Source organism: Etheostoma spectabile, chromosome 22, assembly GCF_008692095.1.
Source record: "Etheostoma spectabile isolate EspeVRDwgs_2016 chromosome 22, UIUC_Espe_1.0, whole genome shotgun sequence".
NCBI lineage: Eukaryota > Metazoa > Chordata > Actinopteri > Perciformes > Percidae > Etheostoma > Etheostoma spectabile.
The window spans coordinates 3,202,501-3,215,543 of record NC_045754.1 but is presented as its reverse complement, the minus strand read 5'-3'; the positions used below and the strand labels follow the sequence as shown (position 1 = coordinate 3,215,543).

General features: G+C 40.3%; 1 protein-coding gene across 1 annotated transcript in view; it reads left to right on the top strand.

The window, feature by feature from the left end:
- Window positions 1-3,908: 3,908 nt before the first annotated feature.
- Window positions 3,909-13,043, top strand: part of f3a (coagulation factor III, tissue factor a) — a 12,502-nt gene continuing 3,367 nt past the window's right edge. Inside the window, 5 exon segments of the mRNA XM_032503398.1 lie at window positions 3,909-4,160; window positions 6,968-7,082; window positions 8,921-9,114; window positions 10,375-10,556; window positions 10,649-10,820. Of these exon segments, the coding sequence (XP_032359289.1) occupies window positions 4,094-4,160; window positions 6,968-7,082; window positions 8,921-9,114; window positions 10,375-10,556; window positions 10,649-10,820 (730 nt within the window). The 5' untranslated portion in view covers window positions 3,909-4,093.

The following is a 13,043-nucleotide window of genomic DNA, read 5'->3' as shown; positions in this document are numbered from 1 at the left end:
TTCTTTACCTAAACCCAACTGTCCCGTTCTTCTTTTCCTGTCCCGTTCTTCTTTTCCTAAACCCAACTGTCCCGTTCTTCTTTACCTAAACCCAACTGTCCCGTTCTTCTTTACCTAAACCCAACTGTCCTGTTAATTTTTTCCCAAACCCAAATGTCCCGTTCTTCTTTTCCTAAACCCAAATGTAATGTTCCTCTTTTCCTAAACCCAACTGTCCCATTCTTCTTTTCCTGAACCCACTGTCCCATTCTTCTTTTCCTAAACCCAACCATCCCGTTCTTCTTTTCCTAAACCCAACTGACCCGTTCTTGTCCCGTGCCTTTTTATAAGCCCACCCACGACTTTTTTCTTCACCTAACTGCGTCAAAAGTGATGCCACTAGTCCTATCCAGTGCGTTCAAAGTGCATTTAGATATGACGCTAAAGGAGACTTTTAGCGCCAACACCCCAAACACTTCTGACCAAGTGTCTATACTTTCCTGTGGGAGCGAGAATGTGTTGTCACTTTACAAATGAAGATTTTTGGCACACAAACACACATGTAGTTTACACAATATGATGTTTGATTATTAATTAAACTACCTAACAATATAACGGCCTACAAATCCAGCTGAAAGGATTAGTTGATTAAACACTTTATTTCTTATCCAAACAGTTTGGATCGTTTCCAAAATCTAAAATGGGAGGATTTTTCTGCATTGAGTACTTTTACTTTTAATACTTTAAGGACATTTTCCTGATGATATGTACTTACTTTTACATTATATTTCAATTCAGGACTTTTAGTTGTGACAGAGTATTTAAACAGTGTGGTATTAGTACTTTTCCCTAAGTAAAACATCTAAATATTTCTTCCACCGCTGTATATTTCTACATCAAGTAATGGACCTGAGAGCCAAATGAATGCAGCCAATGTTGTAGTTATAGATCACTTTGTTGTATTAATATTGCTATGAAAAGCCTCAAGATGGGATGACAAAGGGAATTTATTGTGAGAGGTACATCAACAGTGTCCTGGGAACATGAAGTTCCTTTTCCCAGTAGTTTGGTTTAATTTGGTCAACATGATGAATGACTAGACTAGCACTGCACTCAGGAAAAAATAAGGAAACAAATCCAAAGCAAATCAAAGGAGTTTTATTTGAGTTTGTGCTCTACTCTTTAATTTTCCATGAATAAGTCACTTCTCAGGTCAACAGTCCCTCACTTCTTAATGTGTGCGTGCGTGTATGCACTGAAGGCTCTAGCTGTGCTTTTATAAAGTGGAAAGACTTGAATTTGCATTTCCATTCAGTCCTGCACGTCAGAGGGTTCCTTGGTATTAAAGCCACAGTGGACCGTGCTACAGCAGGGCCCCTCGCTGCCAGGAAGGGGGAGGGGGGGGGGGGACAAGGTCTGCTACACACAGGCCAATACAGCCAGCTACAAATTAAGAAAAACAAAAGCTTATGTCACATTGCTTTTACTTGTTTCAGCCCATTTACTTTAAGTCATGTACTGTTTTTCTTGCAGCTACTGGTTTCAATTGATTTCTTCTCCATGTGAAAATCAACTTGCACAGACTTTTATTATTGTTACATTGTCTTAAAAGTTATGTGAAATATTTTCTAGTTTCTTCTCTCTTCTGTGACAATAAATTGAATATCTTTGAGTTGTGGACAAAACAAAACATGTGAGGACGTCATCTTGGGCTTTGGGAAACACTGATCCTCATGTTTCACTATTTTCAGATGGAAACTTGATGTAAACTGTGGATATCACAGTCTGGAGATGTAGCATGCCTTTATACAACAGTCTAGTCTATAAATAGAGCTCCAGTTCAGCCACTAGTGCTGCCCGACGAGTGGCTGTCCTGACTCATGCACTCCACTGCAGCGTCTGTTAGATCCATAATGATGCTCTAGTCCAATCAAACAGGCTTCTGGGGAACAGAGACTATGTGTGGTCTAATGGTCGGCATGCTACTGGAATACACGTGACACACGTCATCCATTCATCAAATATGACTTAACCAACTACTATACTACTATAGGGCTCAATGAAGAATGAGAGGAATGTGTGTAGATGGATAGAGACAATGCAATTTGCACCCGGCATTAGGGTGAATTCTTCAGTTCCATCCTTGGGCAGATTGAAGCTAAGTTGTTAACCCTTGTGTTGTCCCCCCGGGTCAAAAAGGGACAAAAAATTGACATTTTTGTCCCTTTTTCAGACTTTTTCAAAGGTTTTCACTAACGCCACCTTGTTACCACTAGTTTAACACCACTTTTTGAAATTCATGGTCACTAACCCTAATTTTTATAGAATTATATCTAATATTTGAGTTAAAATAGCAGTAATTATGAATCATTTTGACTAATAGTTAAGATCAGAGGAACGTACAGATGAGTTTAGTCAGGAATGAAAGTGCGCTGTAAAGAATCCAATCCATTTCTGTGGTAATTTGGTTAAAAAGAACCCCATATTTCAGATATAGACATTTTTAAAGGGGTCAAATTTGACCCGCGGACAACAGGAGGGTTAATATGAACACTGAGTCAGATGAGGTCGTAGCTAAGAACTTCTGTTTAACCAATGTTTGCTCTTGGCTCATTAACCTGTGCCCCACCTTTACAGCATGAGGAAACCTTTATCTCAGGCCTATTGTGTGGAGTTACTGTAATAAAACCCTGTAGTTTGCAGCGTGGATTGTATTATGAGTAACTCTTTACTGTAAAAGTTGATCAGACATGGGCGTCGGATATTGCAGTGGGCAAGGGGCATCGAAGGAATGGCAGAGACAAACAGTGTACTAAACTATTGACAAGCACTCATTTCTGAAATACCTTCTATCCAGCAGCACGGTGTTTGATGTTGTGCAGCAGTTGTAGCAGCAACAGTCCATGATGTGTCCAACGTCAGCTGACTGGACACTAGAGCATGTCCAACACAAGAATGGACATGAAACTCTCCCAGTTGAGTCAGTACTACACATAATGAGACACAACAATCTGCAACAAAAAAAATAACAAAGAGATTACAATTTAAGGCTAGACTCTGCAGGCAAAAACATTGTTGATGTATTTCGAGATTTTTGGGCATGACCTGTCTTCTTTAAAACTAGTGGACAGAAGATTTATTCTATTACACTTTGGCCCCTATCTTGCACTTTTGAGATTTTAAGAATGCCCAGAGCCCATGTCATTTAAATAGCAAATACACATGCCCCCATCTGTGCGCCCATGGGCGAGCTGGTTGTACAGGGAGGTGTGTTCAGGTGCATTCTTGGCGTATTGTTATCTTGAGGCAGCGGGAAGTGATCACGCCGTTGATCAACAAAAACCTGGTCTAAAGTCAATAGTGCAGCATTTCATTGCTACTTTAACAGTGCATTCAAAAAAAAAGTAACGTGCACACTCGCCTACTCATAAGTAAGTGCGTGGGACAGAGGGCACCATCATGTAAAGTGTCCTCTACGCCTTTGACTACAGTGTAGTGTTCACAGTGTAGTATGAGTACTTTAACTTCAGTAAAGGATGTGAATACTTCACTTCTCCCCACACTGGTGTATTGGTTTGAGTCGTTCTACGTAACTAAGCGGTCTGGTGACAAGATTTTTAAGAAAAACGAAAAGTGAAAACATTTCCAACTTCAAAAAAAAATCCCAGTTTTACATACTTCCATTCTCTGGAAAAACAAAACAATGGTCATATATCATATCAGACAATAACTAGTCTGGTCTGAGATTGGGAGATTCTGAGTGTGGTGGGATAAATAGTTGTAATCCAGGAGATTACCCCCCCCCCACCACCACCACCACACGCACACACACACATCAATGACCTCAGAGAGCGGGACAGGCACGCGCATAGTTGCATGTATAATAGCTGTCCCAGTCTCGCGGTGACGCCACTGCCGGACGCTCCTTATTTGGCCAAGCCTCGCGCTCTTAGACCCGTGTAACCGGGGGTTCGGAGTCAGAGTAGACTAGAAGCGAGACGGAAGGATTTTACAGTTTCCACTGTCCAGGAGCGAACAGACAGACAGGGAGACAGAGATCTGGATCTGAGTGTCGGACAAACCCTCTGCGTCCCTGAGAACAACTGAAGCCGACATGGTGGAAATACAAGCAGCAGCTCTATTCCTCATTACTTTCTGTCTCTCCACGCACCCTGCCTCAGGTGAGTCCACGCAGCACGCGCGCATGTCTTATTCATTAATTGATTGATTGGATGTCTATGATTATAACAACTTTATTTGGATAGCACCGTTAAAAAAACAATGGTTTACAAAGAGCTCTGACAGTGGAAATAAAGGACCCACAAATCAGTATTCAAATGTGTGTGTGTGTGTGTGGTGTGTGTGTGTGTGTGTGTGTGTGTGTGTGTGTGTGTGTGTGTGTGTGTGTGTGTGTGTGTGTGTGCATATATATGTATGCATACACACACACACCTATAAATACACAAGATTGTAATAGTGAAAAAGGAAAAGATGGGTCCGCTCTAAAGGACAGAAAAAGAGACTATGAGAAAGAGGATAAAAAAGACAGCAGGATGTAAAAAAAGATGCTTTACAAAAGCAGCAGTAGAAGAAGTATTGAGATATTTTACTTCAGTAAAAGTACTAATGCTGTACTTTAAAAAATACATTGTTAGAAGTTAAAGCCCTGCGTTGAAAATGTTACTTTAGTAAAAGTATGTAAGTATCATCAGGAAACTGTACTTAAAGTATTAAAAGTAAAAGTTCTCGATGCAGAAACCAGCTGTGTGTTTAATGGTCTGATCGTACAGCTGGACTTGTAGGCCCTTATAATGTTGGCCAGTTTTCTTTATAATAAATATCATACTAAACTACATGTGTTTTGTTTTCAGAATTATTATTAAGTTGTACAGTAACTAAAGCTGTCAGATAAATGTAGTGCAGTTAAAAGCAGAATATTTCTCTCTGACATGTAGCGGAGTAGAAGTGGAAAGTGGCATGAAAAGAAAAGACAAGTAAAGTAGAAGTCCCTCAACATTTGTCCTTGAGGAAATGTACTTAGTTACATTCCACCACTGTATAAAAGGGCTAAAAAAAATAAGTCACAGCAAGCCTTATCCCCTCGGGCAGGTTGTTCCAAAGGCATCCGACCTTATGAAGGAAAATGACATCATTTTGGAATATGCTTCTCAATTTGTTTTCAATTTATTTTCAGCAATCAATAGCATCAATGTGTTATTTCGGCATCTGTAAAGTCAGGGTGCTGCGAGTGTGGGAGTTATAGCGTGTTGGTTAGTCTACATTATTAGATGGCAAAATCAGAAATGCACAGAAAAAAAATATGAATACAACATTTAAAAAAAAGGCCTTCCGATATATGGAGTAGTTATTAGGCTATAATATGTAAACACATGGCTTCACATGATCAGGTCATACTGTAGCAGCAACGCCTTTCCTCTCTTCTCTTTACTGTCTACAACCGTTTTCTTTGTCACAAATGCTTGCAGGCCTATACATTTGTTCACATGTATTACTTCTGTAATAATTCATTTTCTAGAGTTTTAAGTTGTCACTTTTTGTTTAGGTTATTCACTAGGGCTGAGACATATCTGAGATATGCTTTTGTCACTGTGATTCTTTTGCGATGCATGGCTGCTGATTCAATTCGTATTGCTATTTTTCATTTATTACGGTTCTAAAAGTTTTGCGATTCAATAACATTGAGTATTGCAACTTCTTTTCCTTCTTTAACAAAAAAACAAACGTTGAATAATGCACTTCTAGAGACAGTATATCATGAGACATTTCTAAAAACTAGTTGTTTTCTCAGAAGAATACAAACACGTCAGTCAGTCGGTCTGATATTTATTTCATATGTAAAGGAGAACATAACATGGGTTTTTATTTGGAAACGGATATGAAGTATAGTCGTTGTCGGCGCTATCGTATTGAGAGAAAATATTTTGGTGAACCTTTGGTTTAAAAAAAAAAAAAAAAAGACAACGAGTCTAGGGAAAAGAATCAATTCTAAAATCGTCACAAAAATCACGACACATAGCATTTTTTGATTTTTATTATTCGCACATTATTAACCCTTGTGTTGTCCTCCCGGGAACATTTTGTTGCTATTATTTGATGAATTTTGGTGCTTTTTAAAATGTTTTGTCCCTCTTTTTAACACTTTGTTTTAATAGGTCAATAAACCTCATTTAAATGACATAATACCTACATTCTGAGTTAAAACCAAAAAAAAATTTTTTTCTTCCAAATGCTATGAAATTGAATAAAACAACCAAAATTCAATGAAAGTAACCAATATTTTACCTCCGAAGCATGGTACATCAAAGTTATTTTGGGCCAAGTTGGGTGTTAATTTGTTAATTTGTTGTTGTTTGTTAATTTCTGACATAAAAAAAACTAATATGACAATATATCGGGTATATGGGGTCAAATGATAAGGATTGGTTCAAGGCAACACTCTGTGCAGAAGAGGTTAGAAGCCAGGAAACGTCTAAGAAAGATAGCATCGCTCTGAGTAACTGGTGAAACTACACAACACTGAAAATGAGCAAAGAATCAGAAAAAGAAAAGTTTATTGGCACAGTAAGCTACACCTACGTGGAATGGCTCACCCCCTCAAAGTCAAAACCCCAAAAAACCCAGAAAAGAAATATAATTTTATTACTTCCGCTCAAGCCACCACCTACAATATAATAAACAATAAATAATATAAATGAGACCATGAACCACATGCAATACTCTAATTAAGATCATCTCGCCTTCTTGGAGTTTTTTTCTCCTGAATAAGTCAGTGTGATCACATGTAAACGTTCTGTAAAGGAAGGACCACACTTATGAAGGTATCATTCCATTGAAAGCATAGTTTAATGGGCTACATGAATATGTCTATGTATCTGCAACGATCAAATACTTTGATCGTTTTCTTAACGGTATACGATACTCCTCATATCAGGAAGAATATTTCACACGGCCTCTTTCATTCTTTCAGGCTCCTCCTACCCCCGAGCACAGAATGTCACTTGGGTATCCACCAACTTTAAAACCATTTTGACCTGGGAGCCCAGACCATCAGCTGATTACTCCTACACAGTGGAGTTCTACGCGTAAGTACAGAACCTGCATCCCAATTCTTTCCTTCCCAGCTTTCCCGTGGGGTTATCCGTTCCTCCCAAAGTTGATCGGTGTTATCGAGTGTGTCGACGGAGGCGCACTCCTCTCTGACACAGTAACCTTGGAGGAAAGATTATTGGCAGCCGGGCGTGATAAGAATCCATCACTGATCCAGGGAAAGATTCAACTTGAATGTTGATTTTAGAAAGGAGGGATGATGAAAGGGCGCACACACACACACACCGTAATGGTTCTTTAAGAAGGAAAATGAAAGAGGCAGATTATGATTTAAGGCAAGACTCTACAAAAACATTGTCTTTTTTTCACGCATTGGTCAATTTAGACATTTTTTTGTCTATTTGTCTTCCATGACATCTAGTCTTTTACAGGCTAGTGGAAAGAAAACATTAATTTCACTCCATTTTGTCTATTTTTGGTTCCATTCCTATCTGGATTATGAAGGTTTAACAGAGGTGCTGTTCATGTATCATTCACAACCTGATTCCTACAATTGGTTGCTTATAAAAACATGGAGAAAAAATGATTCTGTTAATGGTTGTTGACAGTGTTCTCTAGTGCTGTCAAACAATTAAAATATTAAATCACGATTAATCACATTAATGTCATAGTTAACTCACAATTAATCACACATTTTTATCCATTCAAAATGTCCCTTGATTTCTATTTGCCCCATATTCGTTCGTATTTTAATGCTCTTATCAACATGGAAAAGTGGATCAGCTCGCTTTGTGTAAATCATTTTTATTGAAAACAACATTGGCATAAAGCCTACTGTAGTGTTCAATTTCACACTAACATTCTCACTTGGAGCAAATAACCTCTCACACAATGTAACACTGTCCCTCAATAAAAGGGTGAAAAAATTGACATCAGCTGTGTGCTTGGCCACCAGGTGGTATTTCAGACTGGCCGTGCTCCGATGATAGCTCAGTTCACAACGACCAAACACACAGATCACTTTGGTCTGGTCAATGGAACATCTGGCAACTTTTAAAAAGTCAACTTTCCACTCCGAATCTTCTTATCCATTTCAGCGTCTCGAACTCACCGTCCACTCAAAACGTAACGTTACTACTCTTTGGTCGGCTCGCAAGCCCAAACGGAGTGTGTGCGGCGTGCCCGTTTAGTTTCCGGTTTAGCTAGATCCGGTGTGGTGTTGTAGTTTTTCTAACGTTACAAGTTGTTACAACAGCATGTGAAAAAAACGACAAAGTTTGCTTGGCCAAAAAAAACGTTAATCTTGCGATAAAAAAAATTGACGCTGTTAAAATGGGTTTGCGTTAACGCCGTTAGTAACGTGTCGGATTCATGGTAGTGATAAAGAGAGGCATACAAAAACCTTTGACTCTAACGTGTCAACAAAATGAAACGAGAATTTTGAACTTGGCTTCATTCATTGTTAGCATTAGTTATTGCCTCATTTGCATATTTAACATACAATTTCAAAAAACTTGGGATACAATACAAAAGAATGGATTGTCTTGATGTCAGTAATGAACTGGGGACGTTTCATGGTGATATCTAAAAGTTAACCTCCCCTTAAACATCTGACAGACATCATTTATGAATGCCATATCGATGCTCTCCTACATACTTTCACATCTATAATTTTTTTGCAGAGGTGTATCTTGTTGTGATTAAATATTGCATTCTGACAGTCATGTGTTAAAATCTTCTTGTTGAGACTAAATTTATGCTTCTGCGTTAAATAGATGCTGTGCCTCCGCAAAAGCATAAATCAGCCTTTCCAGCTGTGCCTGAGCTTGTTTTAACGCTCATCTGATTGCTTTGTCTCCATCATGTGTCGCAGGACTAACGGGGACAGACAGAGGAACCCCCACTGCATCCGCTCCTCAGTGACAGTGTGTGATCTGACCAGCTCATTAACAGACCTGAACGCCTACTACACAGCTGACGTCCTGTCTGAACCCCCGCTGGGGGCCATCTCGGAGCTCATCGAGTTCCCCCACACCAGCTCACCGCGATTCAGCCCCTACAAAGACAGTACGTGCTTTTGATACGCTGACTTTCTTACTTCTTGGGATTAACATACAGTACACAGTATATATTTCTGTATTCTTTCAACAACAAAAAAACATTCAACTGGCAACATGAACAAATCCCCAGAATACGGAAAATAACAGAAATGCAGAACTTAGTAGCCTTTAAAGGTCCCATAGCATGAAAATGTCACTTTATGGAGGTTTTTGTGGCTCATTGTGGGACTGGCTCTAGTGGCTGTAATTCTGCACCAAGAAAGAGACTTCAGATACAGTATTAGGGGGCCACTGTGGTCTATATAAAAGAGACTTCAGATACAGTATTAGGGGACCACTAAGGTTTATTTAAAAGAGACTTCAGATACAGTATTAGGGGACCACTAAGGTCTATATAAAAAAGACTTCAGATACAGTATTAGGGGACCACTAAGGTCTATCTAAAAGAGACTTCAGATACAGTATTAGGGGACCGCTAAGGTCTATATAAAAGAGACTTCAGATACAGTATAGGCGGCCACTATGGTCTATATAAAAGAGACTTCAGATACAGTATTAGGGGCCACTATGGTCTATTAAAAGAGACTTCAGATACAGCATTAGGGGACCACTAAGGTTTTATAAAGAGACTTCAGATAATATTAGGGGACCACAAGGTCTAATAAAGAGATTCGATCAGTATTTGGGGACCTAAGGTTCTATCAAAAGAGACTCAGATACAGTATTAGGGGACGCTAAGGTCTATATAAAAGAAATTCAGAACAGCATTTGGGGACCGCTAAGGTCTATATAAAGAGACTTCAGATACAGTATTAGGGGACACCATTAAAGTAACGGTATTTATTGGGTATAGATGCACCACAAGGAGACTACAAGAACTGGGATTGGTCAGCTCGGACTGCTTGGTTTTCTATGCAAGTTGAAGAAAGCCTCAGTAAAGTAACTGGAAACTGTCTCTCTGAGGGGGTGAAGGAAAGACTGCAAACAGCCATGGAGACACAGTTATCTGCAAATGAAAAACTGCTGTTCTATAATTGACTATAGCTGAGAGGGGAAGAAACAGTTTATATGGAGTGTGGGTTTGGTCCAGATGGACTGCAGCTTCCTGCCAGAGGGGAGGGGTTCAAACAGTTTGTGTTTGGGGGTGAGAGGGGTCGGCTACAATCGTCACCCTCCATTTATCTTTACATTCAGAGATGCATGCACCGATGAACTCTCTGTCTGCCGGCATACAAAACCTCTGACCCCGTTGTCCCATCCTCCATAGCTGATATAGACAGACCTGACTTCAAGCTGGAGGTAAGCGAAGACAGAAAGAAGACCACCCTGTATGTGACCGACCCGCTCACCGCCTTGTTCAAAGACGGCCGCCAGCTGAACATCAGGGACGTCTTCTCCGATCAGCTGCAGTACAAAGTCACCTATGGGAAAAATAAGAGCTCCGGCAAGGTGAGTAACAGCACACGTTGCCATGGCGGCTTACAAACGCACAGGAATTGGACGACATGAACTACATGCTTCCCTTCTGGGTTTGTCGGCAGAAAGTGTACACCTCTAAGACCAATGTGATAGAGCTGAGTGATCTGGACCGAGGGCAGAGCTACTGCTTCAACGTCCAGGCTTACATCCCCAGCCGCAGCAGCATGGACAAGCAGCTGGGAAAGATGAGCCAGACGCAGTGCTCCAACTACGACAACCAGTCCATCTTCGAAGGTGAGGAGTCCTGCTTCTCATTAGGCATTGGGCCGGTTACCCGGTTCATGTTATACAGCGGTATACAGTCTACATCCACAAACGTCCACTTCCGCCTCCTAGTGAGTTTCAAAATAAAATATATTCTTGTATTTTTTTTTTTACCCAGATATGTCAAAATAATACATCTAAAGCTGCAATACCGTGAAACTGTGTTCTAAGGTTATTACCGTCAGAGGCTCATACCCGCCCGTTGCCAAGTTCTTATAGAGGCTGCAAACGGGAAAACTGTGGACAGGAAGTTATTCAGTTACGCCCTCCGTCAGTGCACAAACTGTCCCAACATAAGACATACAAGTTAAAACCGGCGTAAATATCACAGTACTGACTCACCAGCTGTTTGCCAGGTACTTCTATGGCAAGACACAGCAATACTAAAGTGCTGAAACTCCATAGTTTTATTCCTGATGTATTTGTAGACTAAAAGAACTTCCACACCGGTCAGAAGCTAAGTGTGAGATATTTGCAGGAAATTCATTGTGTTTCGAGTGCTTCTCGCACACCACTGATGTCTTTTAAAGTTAGACTGAGCAATGGATGAAAAAACATGCACATTAATTACTTAGAAAAGCACCGAAGTTGGATTTGACTTTATGCATCTTAATGGAATTAAAACGCAAGGTGTTCAAAAGCTGATAGCTTTGGATTTTTGGTATTGTAGAGAGAGTGTGTGTGTGTGTGTGCACGTTTGAGGCAGGGCGCAGCTTAATAACAGGATCTCAGTAAAGTTTTTGTCACTTTTGCCCGTGCTTTTTTCGGCGTTAAACTGGGCCTACAATAAGGTGTTGGACAGCCTAAAGCCTTTATACTTTTTTTTGCATAGAATACTAAGCTATGGTGCGGCATGGTGGTCCAGTGGATAACACTGTGGCCTCAAAGCAAGGAGAATAGAGCAGAATGCCTTTTGTTGTCACTGTACACACATGCATAGTTTGCATGTTCTCCCCATGTCTGCGTGGGTTTACCCCACCCTCTGAAACATGTTGAGTGGGTTCAGTAGGCCAGTTAGACGGTCATCAGTAGGGATTTACAGTAGATTTGCCAATAATATGTTGGTATTATGTACTGTATGTATGTCAAAAAACTTTCAAAAGTTGACAATAATTTGGTGGCCACCCTGCAGTGGCTCTGAGGTCCAAAACTCCCTGATGAAGACCTTTTCTCTACATAAAATCTTTTTGCTTAAGACATCAGAGTGACCGGTCCCTGTAACATTAGGCGGGAGCTGAGGCTCAATATCACCTTGGTTTGAAGCTGTAACTGAGTTACTGATGTCAGACTTACGGAGGTCGTGTGATGGATGGTCAAGCAGCACATTAGATTTCCATCTTTGCCCCGAGACGGACGGATCAATGAGGGCTACTTGCTTTCTGCTCTCAGAACCAGGCACAGCGGTTGTGATTTCTTAAAGAGACAGATTATTTTCGAAAATCATACAGCACCCTCTTGTGACAGCAATGCACAATTCTATCTGTGGCATATTCCTGAAAGTGCCTCCTGAGTGGTTATCAAGAATTCAGCACACGCACATACACACATGCACTCGCGCGCACACACACACACCACAACACCACACACACAACACACACCACACACACACACACACACACACACACACACACACACACACACACACACACACACACACACACACAGGGAAGTTGGGATGAAGCTGTGACCAATTTCTCTTTGTTTGGATTATAAGAAATGTGGGTTGGTTGTGGTTGTGGTTTTGTGTGCGTGTGTGCGTGTGTGCGTGTGTGCGTGCGTGCGTGCGTGCGTGTGTGTGTGTGTGTGTGTGTGTGTGTGTGCCAGTTAAATCAGCTACTGTCCATTGCTGACCTGCCTGAAACAATGTGTATAAGGACTGCATGACATGAGGAAATTATGCAATAACATTGAGTATCGTGATAAAGATATTAATTAATAAACAGATATTAAATGCTACTAAGTTAAAACTACTAAGTTGAATATAAAAAGAAACACTAAAAAAAGAAGGACTTACATTTTAAAGCTGTGTGTAAGTGGCAGGCAAAGTTTAACCCTCCTGTTGTCCTCGGGTCAAATTTGACCCCTTTAAAAAATATCTCTATCTGAAATATGAGTTTCTTTTTAACCAAATTACCCCAAAAAATGGATTGGATTCCACACAACGCTCTTTGCAAATACAATTGATCACTTTCA